Raw genomic sequence first — 18,248 nt, 5'->3', positions numbered from 1 at the left:
GGTCGGGAAAATCCCCTGGAGAAGGAAGTGGCAACCCACTCCAGTATTCTTGCCTGGAGAATCCCATGGACGGGTGAGCCTGGCAGGCTACAGTCCATAGGGTCGCAAAGAGTCAGACACGACTGAAGCAACTTAGCACACACACACAAGTTACAAAAGAGAGAGTTGATTTGAAGAAATGTATAAAGTGAGTGATTGTATAAATGGCTTAGGGGTGGCCAAGATTATGACAGGAGTTTGTGAATGCCTGTGATTTGGGAAATGCTGCTCTTGGTGATTATTGGTTCCCGTGGAAGAAAAATGATCCCCTCTCATTAGAAATTAGTTTAAGTATCAGGCAATTGCCTTAGGGTCTAGACTTTGCCGTCAGTGCCCAAAATATGCATACAGACCCTGACAGAGTGTGCTTATTAACTGCACATGTGCACAGCCTACACCTGGGCATATGGTCTCCTTCAAACCTCTGAGTTGAGTTTATGAATAGCATATTTGTACATGAACTCTATCTGGGCATGTGTAAAAATACATACCTTGGGCATAATCAAGTTGCTGTTTTAGGTATTTCTTTATCCCCCACCCCACACACAATGTGCTGGGACATATGAGCCTGGCTTATTTATAGATGAGGATCAATTTTCAGAGGACTTGGGAGCAAACGCTTCCAGAGTCCAGGAACAGGCAGCTCCAGCCTCCTGGGAGAGGCCTAACTAGATGCTGGGAGGTGCGGGAACTCCTCTATTTGTGGAGAAACACTGAGGAAGTAACTTCTCTCCTCTGAGCATAACTGGATCCATCTCTAAGCCCACCTACAACAGGAGCTTCTTCAGACCCTGTGGTTTCCCCACCCCAACCACCAATTCATCCACCCCAGGGCTCCAATGCCAGATACTCTTAGCAGCAGCTGTGTGACTTGAGGCAAATGACTAGTGTCTGATCCTCAGTTCCCTTCATTTCACAGTTCAGAGAAGAGCATCTGCCACAGCCACACAGACAGACCTGGAAGGGGGTTCTGTACGCATCAAGTGGAAAAAAAACCCAGCAGGAATTGCAGTATAATCCCATTTTTGTTTTCTATAAAAAAGATTGAATAAAAATACCCAGTATATATCAGCCAAAATTTTTAATATTTATAAACATATAAGGGAAAAGTCCTGAGGGTGGACATCAACACTAACAGAGGCTTTCCATGGGTGGTAAGAAGATGAGTCATGTTTGTTTCTTCTTCTCTGTTTATACGAATTTGAAAAATGGGTCTAATAGGAATATAAACAAAGTAAATAGAGGAAAATATGAAAAATAAAAAATCCTTAGCTTGAAGGATGACGGGAGGGATTAAGTGAGAAAACACCGCTCTCATTAAGCAGAGCCTCTCGTGACTTTTAACGTGGGGAGAGTTTTCTGCTCTCTCCCACCTCTTACTTGACCCTCACCCAGCAACCCGCTGGAAGCATCCATCCCCAGCAGTGAGGGGCGCCACACGCGGAGGCACAGAACTTAACATGCCAGTGCTGGGAAGCTGGGTTAGCAATCCCAAGGTCCCCGCCCTAGAATGCTCATTCTGGGGATAGTAGAAGGGCATGGCAACCCACTCCAGTATTCTTGCCTAGAGAATCCCATGGACAGAGGAACCTGGCAGGCTACAGTCCATGGACGTAGCTGAGCGACTGACACTTTTGAGCAAATGACTCTAAGAGGTGGTTAAACAAGTTAAACAGGTTTCTCAGCACAGGGATTCTCAGGGGACTTGTCAACTCCAAGGTCTTATTTGACCATGGAAAAAAAGAATTTTTCCAGGAATCATCTTTAGGGACTAATATTCTAAAAAAAACTCACTTTGGAAACCACGATCTAGTCCAACCCATTGGACCACTGGGGCCGACTGATCACCAGAATCACAGGATCACTTACATCTTGGCTTCTCACCCTTCTTCCTCCCTTCCAACTGTTGCAGAGATGTGGCCTGAGGCTTTTCTATCTAGAAGTTTCTCTCACACTTTCACCCCTATCGAGACACGGATAAAAGTCAGAGGAGCTGGGCCAACTCAATACTCTAAAGACAGGTTAGTTCCAGGGCAGAGAGATCTGGAAACCAGTATTTCTGAGCCTGAGGAATCTCACCTCAACTGGGAGAGGAGAGAGTGGGCTGGTAACTACAGCCAGAGAGATGCACGGAAACGAGGGCAGGGCGGCTGGGAAAGGCCTTTGGAGAAATCTCTCCAAAATGTAACAATCCGCGGGGTGGGACTTCCCTGGTGGCACAGTGGTTAAGAATCCACCTGCCAATGCAAGGGATACAGGTTTGATCCCTGGTTTGGGAAGATTCCACATGCCTCCGAGCAACTAAGCTCATGTGCTGCAACTACTGAGCCTGGGAGCCACAGCTGCTGTAACCAGAGTGCTAAAGAGCCTGTGCTCTCACCCACAGAAGAAGCCACCGAAATAAGAAACCCACGTGCCGCAACTAGATAGCAGCCCTGGCTCATCGCAAATAGAGAAAGCCCATGTGCAGCAACAAAGACCCAGCGCATCAATTAAAAAAGAATCTATGGGGTGGCAGCCAAGTCACGAGACCAATTCCAAGACCAGGGATGCAAACGAGCCTCATGCCTTCTGGACATGCTCTGTGTACGTTTGGGCCTTCCCAGGAAGCCACAGGAGCGATCAGGTCCTGGGTTTAGCCTCTGCTTCTCCTCTGCCCCAGAAACCATTCCCTGGGATTGCTCCATTGCCTTTATGGGGAGAAAGGAGGGTGAAACAGGAAAGCTCTCCACAACCCAGTTATCAGATGCTGCACCCCACTGAATGGAACTGAGGGAAGAAGAGAAGTTATGTTTCTAGGGTAGAAACTTCAGAGGAACCTGCAAAGGGAAAGCCTCCCAGCAGCCTCCTGGCCCTGAGCAAAAACAACGAACATCCAGCCAATGCCTCACTGTGTGGCCTTGGATAAAACACAGCTCCTCTCTGGCCTTGGTCTCCTCCTCGATAAAACAAGTGGTTGGGCTACATATGCTCTGAAGTACTTGATCACTGCTCTTAACCCAAGCTGCATAGCTCGGTAGGTGGCTTTTCTCCTAGGGAGCAAAACCCTCTGGCCCAATTTCTCTTTGGGACCAGAAATGAGCTGAGCATCTGGTGGTGGCTGGCTCCTAAGTCGGTTTGGGCAAATGGAGCCACCTTGACTCTAAGGATCCCAGTTTCCAAGAATGTCCCAGAGCCCAACCTACCGGCCCTCTGGGACTCACTCCCCACTCCCCTGCAGGATACTCACCGAGGCTCCTCAGGCACCGTCACCCGGTCCTTCTCCCAGGTAATGATGGGTGTTGGCAGTCCTTCGATTTGGCACTGAAAGCGAGCGGTCCCATTCTCCTCCACAGTCTGAGATTCTGGGTGCAGGGAGAAGCCTGCAAGGGCTGGGGATGAGGACAGTGAGAAAATACAGCGACAGGAGAGGGCCACGAGAAAGGAGGCACAGCGAGCACGGATGGTGAAACATACACACACACACGGACAGAGGGGCACGGGGCAACAGAAACACGAGCAGAGATAATTCGGCCCGACGCAGACAGGCAGGCAAGCAGAGGGTAAGTGGCGATGACTGGTCAGATGAGTCCCCTGCCTTACTCATGTCAGACTACAGTGTCTCCTCTGGCCTCAAAATTATGTCATGGTGATCTGTGCCTCCTAGAGCCCCCCCAAGGGGTGGCTGGACGATGCAGCTCGGCTCCACACACTCTACGGGCGAGGGGAGCACCGTTGTGCTCCTGACACTCTTACAAGTCTCTCTGGTGGGCTTCCTGGAGGAAAGCACAGGTCTAGACTCTCGAAGTCACAGGGAAGGAAAAAGAGGAGCAGCAGAAGAGTGGGGAAGAAGTGAGACTATTGAACGGTGAGACAGATAAGAGCAGGAAGGGACCCACTGAGCAGGACAGGAGGCAGGGAGAGGGGGGTGGCTCAGAGACAAGCCTTTGTGCAAGTAACTAATGGCGGATCCCAGTTCCCACACCCCATGTCGTCTGGGTCTCAGCTCAGCCCCAGATGTAGCACTTACTGGCGAGCTTGACCACTGCAGCCTGGCTGGCCATCACCCCGAGGGGCCCATGGGCCAGGCAGGAATAGCTGCCCTCAATGACCTCTGGAGCCCCAGGGTCTGCCTCGTCAGCGCCATCTACTGTTGGCAGCTGGGACAGCCATAGGGAGCCATTGGGTAGCAGGCGAAGGTGCTCGTGCTCAGGGAGGGCGCCTCCATCCTTGCTCCACGTGATGCTGGTTGGGGGTCCGGTGGCAGCCGCCCCCAGACTGCAGTCCAGCACCAGGGCTTGCTCTGGGCCCAGGATTACTTGCAGCGGCCCTGCTCCACAGCTCAGCGACACGGTCGTCTCCTGGGGCAACGGCTGCTCCCCTGCGTAGAGGACGGACACCAGGGCCATCAGAGTGTGTCCTCCTACATCCCACAGCCTCCAGCTCCTGAGTCACTTGCACCAGGGTTGGGGACAAGCCTCGGAGAAAGAGCGCTCATGAGGAAACCTGTGTCTGGATCCCAGCTCTCCTTCTGCCTGTGATCTTGGGCCAACGACTGCGCTTCATGCCCATCGTGCCCGCCCCTCAGCCCCACTCAACTTCCTCATCCACAAAATAACACAGTTCTTAGCAAAAGGTGGAAGCAACTCAAATGCCCAATCACCTGTGCGTGCATGCATGCTAAGTCGCTTCAGTCGTGTTCAACTCTGTGCGACCCTATGGTCCACCAGGCTCCTCTGTCCATGGGGTTTCTCCAGGCAAGAACACTGGGATGGGTTGCCATGCCCTCCTCCAGGGGGATCTTCCCAACCCAGGGATCAAACCTGAGTCTCATGCCTCCTGCACGGGCAGGAAGATTCTTTACCTCTAGCACCACCTGGGAAGCCCAATCACTTGACGAATGGATAAATATATTACTCAGCTATCAAAAGAAATGAAGAACTGACATTTGCCTCAGAGGAAATAAACCCTGACAACTTTATGCAAAGGGAAAGAAGCCAGTTATGAAACGCCACATATTGTATAATGTGATCTCATTTCTATGAAATGTCCAGAATAGGCATATCCATAGAGACAAGACCATAAATTCATGGTTGCCAGGGACTGGGGAGAGGGAAGAATAAAGAGAGATGGCTAAGGGATCTAAGGTTTCTTTTTGGGGTGCTGAAAATGTTTCTAGAATTAGATAGTGGTGATGGTTGCACAACCTTGTGAATAAACTTAACCCACTGATTTGTACCCTTTAAATGGTGAATTTTGTGGCATCTGAATTGCCTCTCAATTTAAAAAGACATCATTCGTTCTTCAAAAGGCTGCCGTGAGCGGTCAGTGAGATGCCCGTGTGTAAGGGAGAGCGGCACAGAGGCTGACCTGGCTCAGTAATGTCGTCCCCTCTCCTGGAATCCTGCAGGTCGTCTCAACCATGATTGTCCAATTCACTTCTGCTGCAGTGACTGCAAGAGTTCAACTCTCCCCCCTGCAGCTGATTCCTCCAGAGCCACACAGTGAGCCAGCACAGAACCCGCGCCTCCAACCCTCTGCAGATGCCCCAGAAGACCCCACGGCTCCAACACCACCCTGGCCACAAAGGTGGACAGTGGAGGAAGGGAGCAGAACAGGGAATGCCATCCCAGGGTCAAGGCAAAACACCCAAATGCCAGTGTTTATCATTTTAAGCAACATCTCAGCCAGGCTAGTAACCATTATTCACAGGGAAATGGTGGGTTCTCCCCACTGTATCTCCCACAAGGTTGGCCTGCTGCCTCCTCGTCCATAGACACTCCCAGGCTGAAGGCCCCCTCCTATCCTCTGGCCTGACACCTTGCTTAAAGGCACCATGGTGTGTCTGAGAGGGAGTCAGGGATGGAGGTGAGGACAGTGGCCCGCACTCATGAGCAGGCAGGCCAGGGCTGACAGCGCCTCGTCAGGGCCACGCGGGCAGCACAGCGGTGCGGGACTCAGGCGACCCTCAGTTCTCGACCTGGACCTGTCACAGTCCAGCTGTGTGCCCTTGGGACTTCCTTGCCCCCACCCCCGCCCTGCTCTTGTTTACTCAAACATAGCGGGTGATGTCTGAGATTCTATGACGGCAGGATTGTTCAGTGAACTGGACACACCTGTTCCTAAACTGATTCAGAGTATCATTCAGCTGCGCAGGGTTCAGTCACTTCAGGCCTGTCCGACTCTTTGCGACCGCATGGACTGTAGCCCACCAGGCTCCTCTGTCCATGGGATTTTCCAGACAATACTGGAGTGGGTTTCCAAGACCTCCTCCAGGGCATCTTCTCAACCCAGGGATCGAACCTGTGCCTTCTGCATCTCCTGCGTCTCCTGCGTTGTAGGCGGATTCTTTACCCACTGAGCCATCTGGGAAGCCTGAATCGTCTAGATACTATAGATACCTTCCACACCTAAACACATGCACCCGGATCTCTGCTACACTCATCAACACCTAGACACATGCATGCCAACACTTAAAGCCCCGAATAGGATCAAGATGGAGGGGAGAAGTCCTGATAGGTAGAGATACAGGGGCCAGGGCAGGAGCCAGGACACCGCAGTGGGAAGGCAGGCAGACAGAGGGGTTCTGAACGGCCTCTCTGCCTTTCTTAAAGGCTCTGCAAGCACCTTCAGCGACACAACTGGCTTCAGCAGTACTAGAGGCTGCAGCCAGCAGAAGGCAGCAGCCAGGAGAAGGCAGCACTTGGCCTCACCTGGCTTCCAGCCAAACTGGGGAAGGAAGCCACAAAGAGCCCCTGATCCTGGGGCAGAAGATCAAGCTTCCAACCATGCTGTTCCATCTACCAGCCATGTGACAAGCCACTTCACCTCTCCGGGCCTCAGTTTCCACATCTGTAAAATGAAGGTGATACTATGGAGCCTGTGAGGATTACACCAGATGATGGAGGGCAGGGATCCAGTTCAAAGCCTGACAGGCATCAATCAAGGAATGGGAACTCATTCTTTAGAGGCACTTCATAAACTGGAGGTCTCACTAGTGGCTCAGATGGTAAAGAATCTGCCTGCAGTGCAGGAAACCCGGGTTCGATCCCTGGGTTGGGAAGATCCCTGGAGAAGGTAATGGCAGCCCACTCCAGTATTCTTGCCTGGAGAATCCCAGGGACAGACGAGCCTGGTGGGCTACAGTCCATGGGGTTGCAGAGTTGGACACGGCTGAACGACTAATACTTTGACTTCATAAACTGGAAGGGGATGTACAAATGCGAATCACTATTCTCAACACCCAGTCCCTTGTCTATCTGAGCCCCTAGATTCTGATGCAAACGCGGTGGGGGCAAGGCCAGCCTGGGCTGTCAGCCCAGCGGCTTCCAAATGCCCCATTCCAGCCGCCACCGAGCAGTCGGTTTGAGTTTCAGGGAAGAAAAGCCCCACATGACTCGAATCGCTGAGCCCTCTGGCAGCCTCCCTGCCCCCCAAAGCATGTCGGAGGCTTGGAAAATCCCCCGCCGTGGTGAACAAACAATGTGAACAGTTGGGGCCCCGAGCAGCTGCTGGGTCTGTCAGCAGCCTGGGCTCGGACAGGCAGGATGGCGGCCAGAGGGGCCATGGCTGGCTGGAGAGTCCAGAGAAGGCTCCAATTCCTTCCTGAATATTCATGGATCAGCAGATGTCTGGCTGCCCCAGCTCAGAGGAGCTCAGCACCCAGCAAGACCAGGCGGCAGTGGAAACCAACAGGGATGTATATGTGGGGAGAACTCGGGGTCCCCAGGGGGTACAGGGCTGTGCCAGGAGTCCAGGTCAGCTCACGTTAATGAAAATATGTGCAGAGCCTGAGACTGCTCATTTTATAGACGGGGAAACTGAGGCCCAACAGGGGAGGGTCTCGCCTCTCTGGGAGATAGTCTGGGGAAACTGCCCTTCTTGGAATCCCAGGGGTGAACCCAGCATCGAGGAGAGAGCTGCTCCCGAATAAGAGGAGGTTCTCTCTGCCTCAGGGCCCAACTTCTGTGCCCAGGACATGTGCATCCTTAGGGGCTCAGCTCAGGTGCCACATCCTTCCATGAAGCTGCCCCTGTCCCCACCAAGGAAGGTTTTTCCTGGGTCTCACAGCATGCAGCCACTCAGAGGTCCCCAACCCATCCTTCCTAAGACAGACCATGGGATGTGGTGGGACCAGCCTTGGCCTAGAGTCAGAGTCCTAGGTGCATCGGGTATTGTATGACCTTGGGTCCATTCTCTTCCTTTCTGGTTCCGTTTCCCTAGTTTTAAAATGAAAAGCTGCCACAGTTCTTGTTTTCACCAAAATTCTCCCAGCAGTAGAGGAGATCAGACTCAGGAGGCTTACTGACCACCTGAAATGCTTTTATTTTGAAACCTCTGGCCCATTTTGCATCCTATTCTGTTACACAGCAGTGTTTGCTTTCATGTAAATGTGGCTCCTACACACCAAATCTTTTTGCATAAAGTGGGCCGTGTTTGCCCAGTGGTTTCATGCCCCCCCCCCTTCCTACTGCCCCCAGCCCCTCCCATGAGCACTTCTCAGCCCTCCCTCTCAGGCCAGGGCCGACAAAGTGGACACTTGCTTGGCCAGCTTTCTGCCTCGAGGGGGTCTCCTTTTCCCACAAGCCCTTCTCCTCATTCTCCCAGGTGGGGAGGAGGGACCCTGCTGGAGATACAGAGCTTCAATGCTCAGGAGCCCCAGGACCATCTCTCAGTCTCCTTTTTCTGGCATTATTTTACCCACCTGCAGGATAAATTAGATTTTATGAGGCCAATTAGGACCCAGACAGAAAGGAGATTCGCTGCTGAGCCCTGGGGCCAGCTCAGTGCTGTTCTGCAGGATTTGTGGGGGCCTGGCATAAGCCAGGGTTCTGTTCCTCAGTAAACTCTCAGAAAAGAGGATGAGGGAGTGGGGGGAAGAAGGGGGACAAAGCTGAGACGCCACCTTTGTTAAGGCAAGAACTTGCCACAAACATCAGTGCCTTGTCATTTTTGAATTTCAGGGCCCAACAGATTTATAACTTGTTTTCACTCTACAAGGGCAATTCTCCATGACACCAACACCACTCTCTTTCCCAGGAGACACAAGCCAGTTTCTTTCAGAAACCTTCCCCACTCCCCCATCTGGGCCACCTCCCACACCACACGCTAAGCCCCTCCCACAACAGCTGGAAGGAGCGCTTGGGGCGGTTGTCTGGGAAGCGAGGAAGACAGCATTCCCTTCATCTGTGATCCTGCGGAGTCAGGCTCGGCCCCAGCAGACGTGACAGCAAAGCCACCCTCGCTTGACTGGCCTACCTCCTGTTTCCTGTCACGCGGAGCCCCCACCGGACCAAACCACTTCCTGTTCTCTGAAAGCACTGCTGCTCCGTCTTCCCTCAGTAGCTGTGCCATCCGGGGTCTGACTTCGGGGGTCTGACTTCGACGCCACTCCTTTTTCTGCCCCATAGGACCCTGGGTACCTGGGCCATTGCAGTTAGCATGGCAGATTTCTGACTTGCCTATCTCCCCAGCGAGGCAAGTTTGAGATTATCGTCCTGGTCAGCGTTGCCTAGGACCTAAGACACTGTCTGGCACACAGCAGGTGTTCAATAAATAGTCCTTGAACAGCTGAGAGAACAGGCAGAGACACACGCAAAAGGACAAGACACAGAGCCCCTTGTGCTTTTCCAAACATCCATTTCCTTATCTGGAAAAATTATAGGAACTCCCTTCAGGGCTGGGAATCATCTGCATAATACATGTGGGGAAATGCCTAGCATAGCATGTGGCACCTATGAGAGATCCAACAAAATGCTGAAAATGCACCAAGGCAGGGATTCCCTGGAGGTCCGGTGGTTAGGACTCTCTGCGTTCACTGCCGCGGGCCAGAGTTTCATCCCTCACCAAGGAACTAAGGACTTAAGATTGTGCAAGCTGTCCGGTGCAGCCACAAAAAAAAAAAAAAAAAAAAAGCCCTGAGACAGAACAACAAACTCACATTCAAAGAAATTCTGTACTTAAACATTACCAGGACTGGGGAGCTCATTACCTCACCTCTGCTGCTATATGGAAGGTCCGTTTAAAAATACCTTGCTTGAGTGCCCACCTTTGTCTCTCTTATGCTCCATTCATTTGCCAGAGCTCCAAGCTATGTGCAAGGTAAGTGAGCCCCTTATGAAGCCACCTGGAAGTCTTCACTCTGCACCAGCTTGCGTGTTCAGGTTTGCACCTGAGAGACAGCTTCTTGAGCCTCTGCTTCCCAACCCCAGGGACCCCACAGCCCCTCAAATCCAGAAGATGCCTCAGCAGTGAGGCAGTAGGACCTGGCAGCCCAGCCAGCCCCAAGCACAAGGATTCCATTTCTTTGCACGTCAGGCCCAGATCATCCTCTCTGGTTTTCTTCTCTCCCCCAGCTGCCATCCCCCGTCTCTGACCAGGCTGGAGCTGGGGTCCTCCCCCATCAGAGCCCCCCTTTCTCTTCTTCCCCTGTGACCCGGGGAGCTGGGAGCCCCTCGGCCTGCTTGGCAATAACATCTGTTCTGCATCTGGGATTCTGTGTCGAGTCTGGTTCCTGTATCTCAGAAAGAGTGGAGGCAGAACTGGAGGCAGTGGGTGGGGGTGGGTGAGGAAGAGTGGATTCCAGGGCCCAGGCCCAGACACACGAAGTGAGGGGGCTAAACCCCAAGTTGTTGATAACTTCTCATGTGAGGGGGAGGGGTGAAGAGAGACTGAGCTCCGGTTAATGTGTACCGAATCCCGGGAAGGCATGGCTACTGCAATAGCCAGGAGATTGGTTACGGTCCCAGTTCAGTCTCCATCCATGTAACTCTGGGAAGTCACTCAGTTTTCTCATCTGCAAAATTAGCTCACGCTAAAATTATTTCTAAGTTTTCCTTAGTGCTGACCTTTGAAGACTCATTGTGAGATTAATCAACTTGAAACTTATAATTAACTGAGCCATGAAAATACATACAAGATCAATGAAGGTTTAACTGGAAGGTTTAACTGGATTGTTTAGATTCACTATTAATAGAGATTGTCTGGGACTTGCTGGCGGTCCAGTGGTTAAGATGTCCCGTTCCAACATCAGTGGTATGGGAGCTAAGATTCCACATGCCTCTTGGCCAAAAAGCCCAAACACAGAACAGAAACAATACTGTGACAAACTCAATAAAGACATTTTTAGAAAATGGTCCACATCAAAATTAAAAAATCTTGAAAAAAAAATAGAGATTGTGTTTGACCTAGTTCCTAAGCCCCAAGATGAGGTCAGAAAGGGCCACCCCAACACTCCAACTGATGGAGGTTGGCCTTCGAGCCTCTCGGCTGAGAAAGGGATGAGAGGTGGGAGTTTCCTGGTGAGAAGAAAGCAGCTCACCTATTCTTAGAGCCCTCCTTCTACTGACCTCTTGCATCACCACCCCTTAAATTCTGCTTGGGTGTAAGGGAGAGCCCCGCTTCTCGCTTGTGGTGAAAACAGAGCACTGGGCATCCCACCACCACTCCCAGGTAGGATCCCATTCACATCAACATTTCCCCAGCTCCCAACCCCTGATCAGAAGTGCGCTGGGGAGACAGGCAGTCACAGTCTTGACTCCAACATGTCAAGGTGGCCGAAGTGTCTATTATTTTTTACTTCTCACCCCCTCACTCTCTACAAACTCCCTGAAACTATCATGCTAATTCTACTTCCTAAATATCTCTAGAATCCAGCTACTTGGCCATTCCAATTGCCACCTCTTTAGTTACCACCACCCTCTCTTCTGGATTACTACCACAGCCTCCCAAGAAGTAGCAGCTTCCTGCCTCCATCCCATGCAGTCATTCTCTACCTTGGTTAGAGTGAGCTGATGCAAAACAGATCTCAAAACCCTCCAGGGTTTCCCTGGTGCTCTGGTGGTTAAGAATCTGCCCTGCAATGCAGGGGACACCATTTCGATCCCTGGTCCAGAAAGATCCCACATGCCAAAGGGGCAACTAAGCTCCTGAGCCACAACTACTGAGTCTGTGCTCTGGAGCCAGCAAGCTGCAATTACTGAGCCTGCATGCGTAAAGCCTGTGCTCCACAACAAGAGCAGCCCCAGCACTGAGAAGCCCAGACACAACTAGGCAAGGGCCCCCAATCTCCGGAACTAGCGAAAGCCCACAAGCAGCAACGAAGACCCAGAGCAGACAAAAATAAGCAAATATTTCGAAAGAAAAACAAAAAACAAAACCCAAGGACTCATTTGGGCTCTCAGGCCAGAAACCCTGGTGGGGCTTATAAGCCCCTTCATGAGCTGGATCCAGCTCCATTTTCAGCCTTCTCTTTTTGACACTCTGTGGCCCCTGGCCCATTTTTCCTTAACCTGCCCCACCCTCATGCCTTGCACTCTAAACTCCAGCCATATTTAGTTTCATTCGATAGTCCAAAGAAAGTCACTTCTGAGCGTTTGCACGTGCAGTTCTCTCTGCAAAACTCTCCCCATCATCGCTCTCCTGCCGTGCTAACTGACCCTCTGCACAGAGCTCTAGTCTTCACTACTTCCCGAAGGAAGCCTTTGCTGACGACCTGTCAGTCTCCTCCTTATTTACTATATCCAGGCACCGGTCACATGCTAGCCAAAACGAGTACTCAGTAAATATTTGTTGAATAAATGACCTCCATCCAGATGGGGCTGGGTAGTCAGAACTCTAGCCTGGGGAGTGTCCCCAGAACTGAGAAGATTTGCACACTCAAAGGATTTAGCACTGAGGACCAGCAGCGCAGTAGCTTCAGCCAAGCACACTGCTGCCAAGGGAGCCCTAGCTCGGCCTTGTGCACTCGGAGTCCGGAGAGGCCAGGTCTCCGAGGCAAACTGAGCCCCTGGCGGGAGGCCCCACCGCTACTCCATAATGCTCGATTGAGTGCAGTTCCCAGCCCTGACTCCGCTTGGCTGGATGATCCCGACCCCGGTCTGGAGCTCTGAGAAGAGGGTGGGTACAACTTTTCGTTAATCCCTAGGCCTCCAGAAGCACAGACGCCTCTCGGGGCACTTCCCCGCACCCCACCTGACAACCCCAGACCCCCCACTACCCCGGCCCAGAGGCCGGGACCCTGCCCCCAGGCGGCCTCCTGCCGGGTCCGCACTCGAGTCTGAAAAGGGGCGTGTCTTTGTAGGGAGCTAGGGGGTCCGGGTAGTTGCCGATACTTTCCCACCCGCTGTTTGGGTTTCCTGGAGAAGGGCCGGGGCGGGCCAGGCGGAGGCTCCTTCCCCCCTCCGCCGTCCTTGCCTCCCTCCCACGTGGCCTGGCTGAGTCTCTCTGGAAAGCCGCAGCAGCTGGAGAGAAATCCCCCTCCCCACCCCCACCGCCAAGTCCCTCCCCGACTAGCCCCGGACACATCCTCAGCTCCCGGCTAAGCAGGGAAGGCAAGGACTAGGCGAACAAAGCGGGCAGCCCATCCCCCTCCCCAGCGCTCCCAACCACCTTCCCCCTGGGCCGCCCCCCAAACGCACACAGGGCCGAAAGGGAGCGGGCCGGGGTGGAAAAAGGCTCCCTTAAGCACAGACACTTGGGACTCCGTCACCCCATCCCCAGCCCTTTCTCCAGCTAGGACAACTCTGGAGAGTTACCTACCCCCAATGCGCACTGTGCTGGGGGGGCTGGAGGGGGCCTTGCTGACCTCGTCAACGCTTTTCAGATGTGTCCCTGGGGGGTGGGGCAGAAGTGACACGCGTCCCAGCCCGACAGCGAGTACTGGACTCGTCCACGAAAGCAACTGATTCCTGCCCCCTCCCCCAGCCCACTCCGGGCCTCGGGTTTTGGGGGGAGGCAACAGTCCCCCACTCTCCCCACAACCAGCCTCAGGGACACACCCACTGGACAAAGTTGAGTATTTTATCAAAACTAACCCCAGTCAATCCGCAATCTCCTACTCCTGTCCCCCCACCAAGGGCAAGGACACTCCCCAAAAGCCAAGGCCAAATATTAGCTCAGTGCCATGAACACAATTACACACAATCTCAACACACACCCCTCCTCTTTCACACTCCCAACCAGGAAACGCGCGCGTACAAGGCAGTACCCGCCCCGCACAAACCACCGGCACCGCAGCCACTGCCCGCGATGCCACGCAGCGATCGGCCACGCACTGCGGACCTGTGCGCCAGGCAGAAGCCCCCTCCCCACCCTCTGCGCGCGCGCGCGCACACACACACACACACACTGGTACACTCACTCCGGACTCCACAAACCAAGGACATACACACCCCCTATGGACAAGTACGCGCCGCGAACGCCACCCGCCGAGGCTCGCGGACCCCGGAGCGCAGGCATCACCGGCACCAGGGCGCGCAGCCGGCGCCCCACGGTCCCTATTCGCTCGGGACTCGGGGCGCGGCGGCCCCGCAGCCCCACTCAGCCCGGGGCGCACAGTCACCCCGTAGGCGCTCCCGCCGCTGCCTGGGCGCCCGCCCTTACCGCGCGCGGTCAGCAGGCAGAAGGTCAGCGCGATGAGCCCGCTGCCGCGGCCAGCGTCCCCCCGCGACATGGGGCCGGGCCCGGGCTGCCGCCGCCGCCGCCGCCGCCGCCTCCCCGCGCCTCGGCCGCCGCCGCCGCCGCCGCCGCCGCCGGGGGAGGGCGCGCCGGGCGTCAGTGGCCCGGGGAGGCGCGGCGCCGCGGGCGGGGGCGCGGCCTCGGGGGCCCGGGCCTGAGCGGGGGCCGGCGCGGGGGCCGGGGCTGCTGCCGCCTCGCCCGCCCCTCCATCGCCATCTTGGGCGAGCCGCCCAGGCGGGGGCGCCAGGCGAGCGCGGCCGGTCGAGCCCCGCCAGGGACCCTGGCCCTGTGCTGTGACCTGCGCCTCGCGGGTGCTCCGCCCTGCTGGGGTCTGCGCGCGTGTGCCTCGCCGGCTCTGGGTTGCCATGGGCACCCCCATTTGGGCAGTTGGTTTCTGGGGCTGTTTGTGTCTTCCTCTCTGTCTCAGGATCTCTTTCTGCCTCGATGTCTCTATTCCTTTTCTCTGCAGCTGCCTCAGGGTCTCCAACGTCTGGGTTCCAGGCTCAGTGGAGGCAGATTCAAGGCCTTGGTTTCTGATAACCCCATCTTGCCATTTGAGCCAGTCCATTCCAGCCCAGGTCCTGGCCTGAATCCTCCTTAGCTTCTCCACCGACAGACCCTCTGGGGATGATCCCTCCTCATCTCCACTCCCACTGCCATAACACACTGCTGGCTTCTGTTGACCTTCTTTTGGTCTTGGAATAACCAGCCCCAGCAGGGCATTTACTCTACTCCAAGCACTGGCTCAGGCTTCCCAGGTGGCTCAGTGGAAAGAATGCGCCTGCAGTGCAAGGGATGCCGGTTCAAGCCCTGGGTCAGGAAGATCCCTGGGAGGAGGGCATGGCAACCCACTCCAGTTTTCTTGCCTGGAGAATCCCATGGACAGAGGAGCCTGGTGGGCTGCAGTCCACAGGATCACTAAGAGCTGGACCCAACTGAAGCGACTCAGCACCCATGAACATCCGAGCACTGCCATACCTGGACCTCTCTGCAGCCCTGGGAGAGACGAGGAAGGTTTGATTGCTCTCATGTTACATGTAGGGAAACTGAGGCTGGAGGAGGCAAAGTGACTTGCCTAAGGAAACGAGGCCAGAGAGTAGCAGATACAAGACCTGAACTCTGGTTTTCTGACTCCAGAGGGTCATTCCCCACTCACAATTTCAACTGTGCTTTCTGTGAGACGAGGAAGGTTTGATTGCTCTCATGTTACATGTAGGGAAACTGAGGCTGGAGGAGGCAAAGTGACTTGCCTAAGGAAACGAGGCCAGAGAGTAGCAGATACAAGACCTGAACTCTGGTTTTCTGACTCCAGAGGGTCATTCCCCACTCACAATTTCAACTGTGCTTTCTGTGTCCTAGCTAGACTGGTTGTCTTGGTATCCTGAACACTTCTTTCTCTAAAGACAGGGATTCAGTGGTCAGGCTAGGGTAGGGAGTGAAGTACAGACAGAATGACCTATTTAAGGTCATTCCTAAGACCAAGATACCATGGTTCTTCATCTCCTCTGTCTCCATGACTTAGAGCTATTTTGTCTCTGTACCCAGTGTGTACCATACCCATCTGTTGCTAATTAACCCTTAATAATGACCAGCACTTTGCAGGTCCAGTGGAATTTAGCATTTATTCATTCATTGCCAAGCGCATCAGTAGCATTTGACTTAGCCCATCCCTCCTACTTGTTTCTCTTAGTGATCTCATTTGGTCATCAAAGCTGTAAATAAAATCTTTATGCTGAAGATGCCTACATTTATATCTCAGCCTGTACCATCTCCCTTGAACTTCAGACTTGTGTATCCAGCTACCTGCTCAACATTTCCATTGGCCAATGCGCATCTCACCTGTAACATGTCCAGGGAATTCCCTGGTGGTCTAGTGGTTAGTGGTCTAGTGGCTTTCACTGCCAGGAGCACAGATCCAATCCCTGGTGAGGGAGACTAAGATCCCCATAAACTGCAAGGATTAAAACAACAACAGCAACAAATTTAACATGCTTGAAACTGAGCTCTGACCTTCCCTATTAAATCTGCTTCTCCCCCAGTCTCCCCATCTCAGTTCCTAGCGGCTTCATCATTGCTGATGCTCAGGTCAAAAGCCTTGGAGCCATCCTTGACTCCTTGCTATCCCATCTTCCACACTTCAGTTTCCTGCTACTACCTTCAGCCAAGCACCATCATCTCTCACTAAATTGTCACAATAGCCCTCTCACTTGTTTCTGTCCTTGTCCCCCTTCAGTCTTTTCTCAGTATAGCATCCAGAGTGATCTTATTATAATGGGGATGAGATCATGTCGCTTCTCTGCTCAAAACCCACCAGTGCCTCCTAGCTCAGAGCAAAAGCTGGAGTCCTTCATATATGTGACAGGAAAGCCTATCTGATCTGGAAGGCCGACCTACCTCTCTGGCCTCTCCTCCTGCCATCCCCCTAGCTCACTGCCTCTCCAGTCGCACCGGCCTCCTTGCTGTAACTTGATTGCAGCCAGTCCCCACCCCCACCTCCACCCCCACCCCCAGCCTCTGTCCCCCACATCTCATATCCTCACAAGCCCCCCACTCTGCCTGTGTCCCCCATTTTTCTAACATGCCCTGTACGTGCTAAGTTGCTTCAGTTGTGTCCGACTCTTTGTGATCCTATGGACTGTAGCCCACCAGGCTCCTCTGTTCATGGGATTCTCCAGACAAGAATACTGGAGTGGGTTGCCATGCCCTCCTCCAGGGATCTTATCTCCATGCCCTGCATCTCCTGTATTGCAGGCAGATACTTTATCGCTGACCCATTTCGGAAGCCCCTCTAACATCCTCTGTTTTACTGATTTCATTTATAATATGTCCTCCCAACCAGAATGTGGGCTTTGTGAGGACAAGGATTTTCACGGGCTGGGTTCACTGCTGAATTCTAAGCAGTGAACCAGTATCGGACACCATGTAGATGCCAGGGGGCCAGGATAAGATACAAGTCACTGCCCACGGAGATAGCTGTGTCCTAAATGGCATGGGGTGGCCGGGAGAATGGGAATATGAGAAGGAGGGACTAACCGTGTGTGGTGGGAGGCTGGGGAGTAGTTGAGGAAAAAGCCTTCACAGAATTGTTAATTGTTGTGAATGTTTGACCTAGGTCTTGACAGTTTAAGAAGGCTACAGCCTTGGTAGGGGAGGAACAGCCATGGTCGGGGAGGAAATGCACTATTGCATGAGGGCACGAGAAATGGCACATGGATTTTATCTGTGTTATTTGTGGAGAGGTACTTCCCAATAGATCCTAAAATCTTTTCTTTCACATTTCAGAAATAAAACTCAAAATTTGTTTTTTTCACTTTAGCACAAAATGCAATCACCAAATAAAGGCAATATTTATCTGTGATCCTATAACATATGATTAAATTTTAATGTACATTTGGTCCCCAAATTTTATATATCATCTTGTTTGTTGACAGATCATACGTTTTTGCAATTAATTTAAAACTAGCGCCCATCACTTCTTTGATAAGGAAGAGTGTTTTTTTAATCATCAGTTTACTTAAGTACTTTAAAGTTGTCTTAACAATATACTGCTACAATTGTGTTTTTCTTAAAATAACTTTCTTGAGACAGTCTGTGACAGAGGTAACATTGTGGGGACAGGTCAATGTAGGGGACTAGAGACTGGGAAAAGGCTAGAAGACCATAGTTTCTATTAATTTGGCCAGTTGGGTGGAATGTCATTAAATAAAGAGAACAGAGGGAAGGTCTGTATAGAGGAGATAATTTGTTTTTTAACATCTTGAGTGTGAGAAGCT

The 18,248-nt window shown here is 52.9% G+C and overlaps 1 protein-coding gene across 1 annotated transcript in view; it reads right to left on the bottom strand.

Annotated features, from left to right (window-relative positions):
* Positions 1-14,470, bottom strand: part of IGDCC4 (immunoglobulin superfamily DCC subclass member 4) — a 36,423-nt gene extending 21,953 nt beyond the window's left edge. The window contains exons 1-3 of the mRNA XM_068993508.1: positions 14,401-14,470; positions 4,049-4,399; positions 3,269-3,410 (exon numbers count right to left, since the gene is read on the bottom strand). Coding sequence (XP_068849609.1) covers positions 3,269-3,410; positions 4,049-4,399; positions 14,401-14,470 — 563 coding nt within the window. The remainder of the gene's footprint in view (positions 1-3,268; positions 3,411-4,048; positions 4,400-14,400) is intronic.
* Positions 14,471-18,248: the final 3,778 nt, after the last annotated feature.

The sequence above is a fragment of the Capricornis sumatraensis genome, chromosome 2, assembly GCF_032405125.1.
Source record: "Capricornis sumatraensis isolate serow.1 chromosome 2, serow.2, whole genome shotgun sequence".
NCBI classification, from domain to species: domain Eukaryota; kingdom Metazoa; phylum Chordata; class Mammalia; order Artiodactyla; family Bovidae; genus Capricornis; species Capricornis sumatraensis.
The sequence above is the reverse complement of the archived record's forward strand: the minus strand, read 5'-3'. Positions and strand labels throughout refer to the sequence as shown.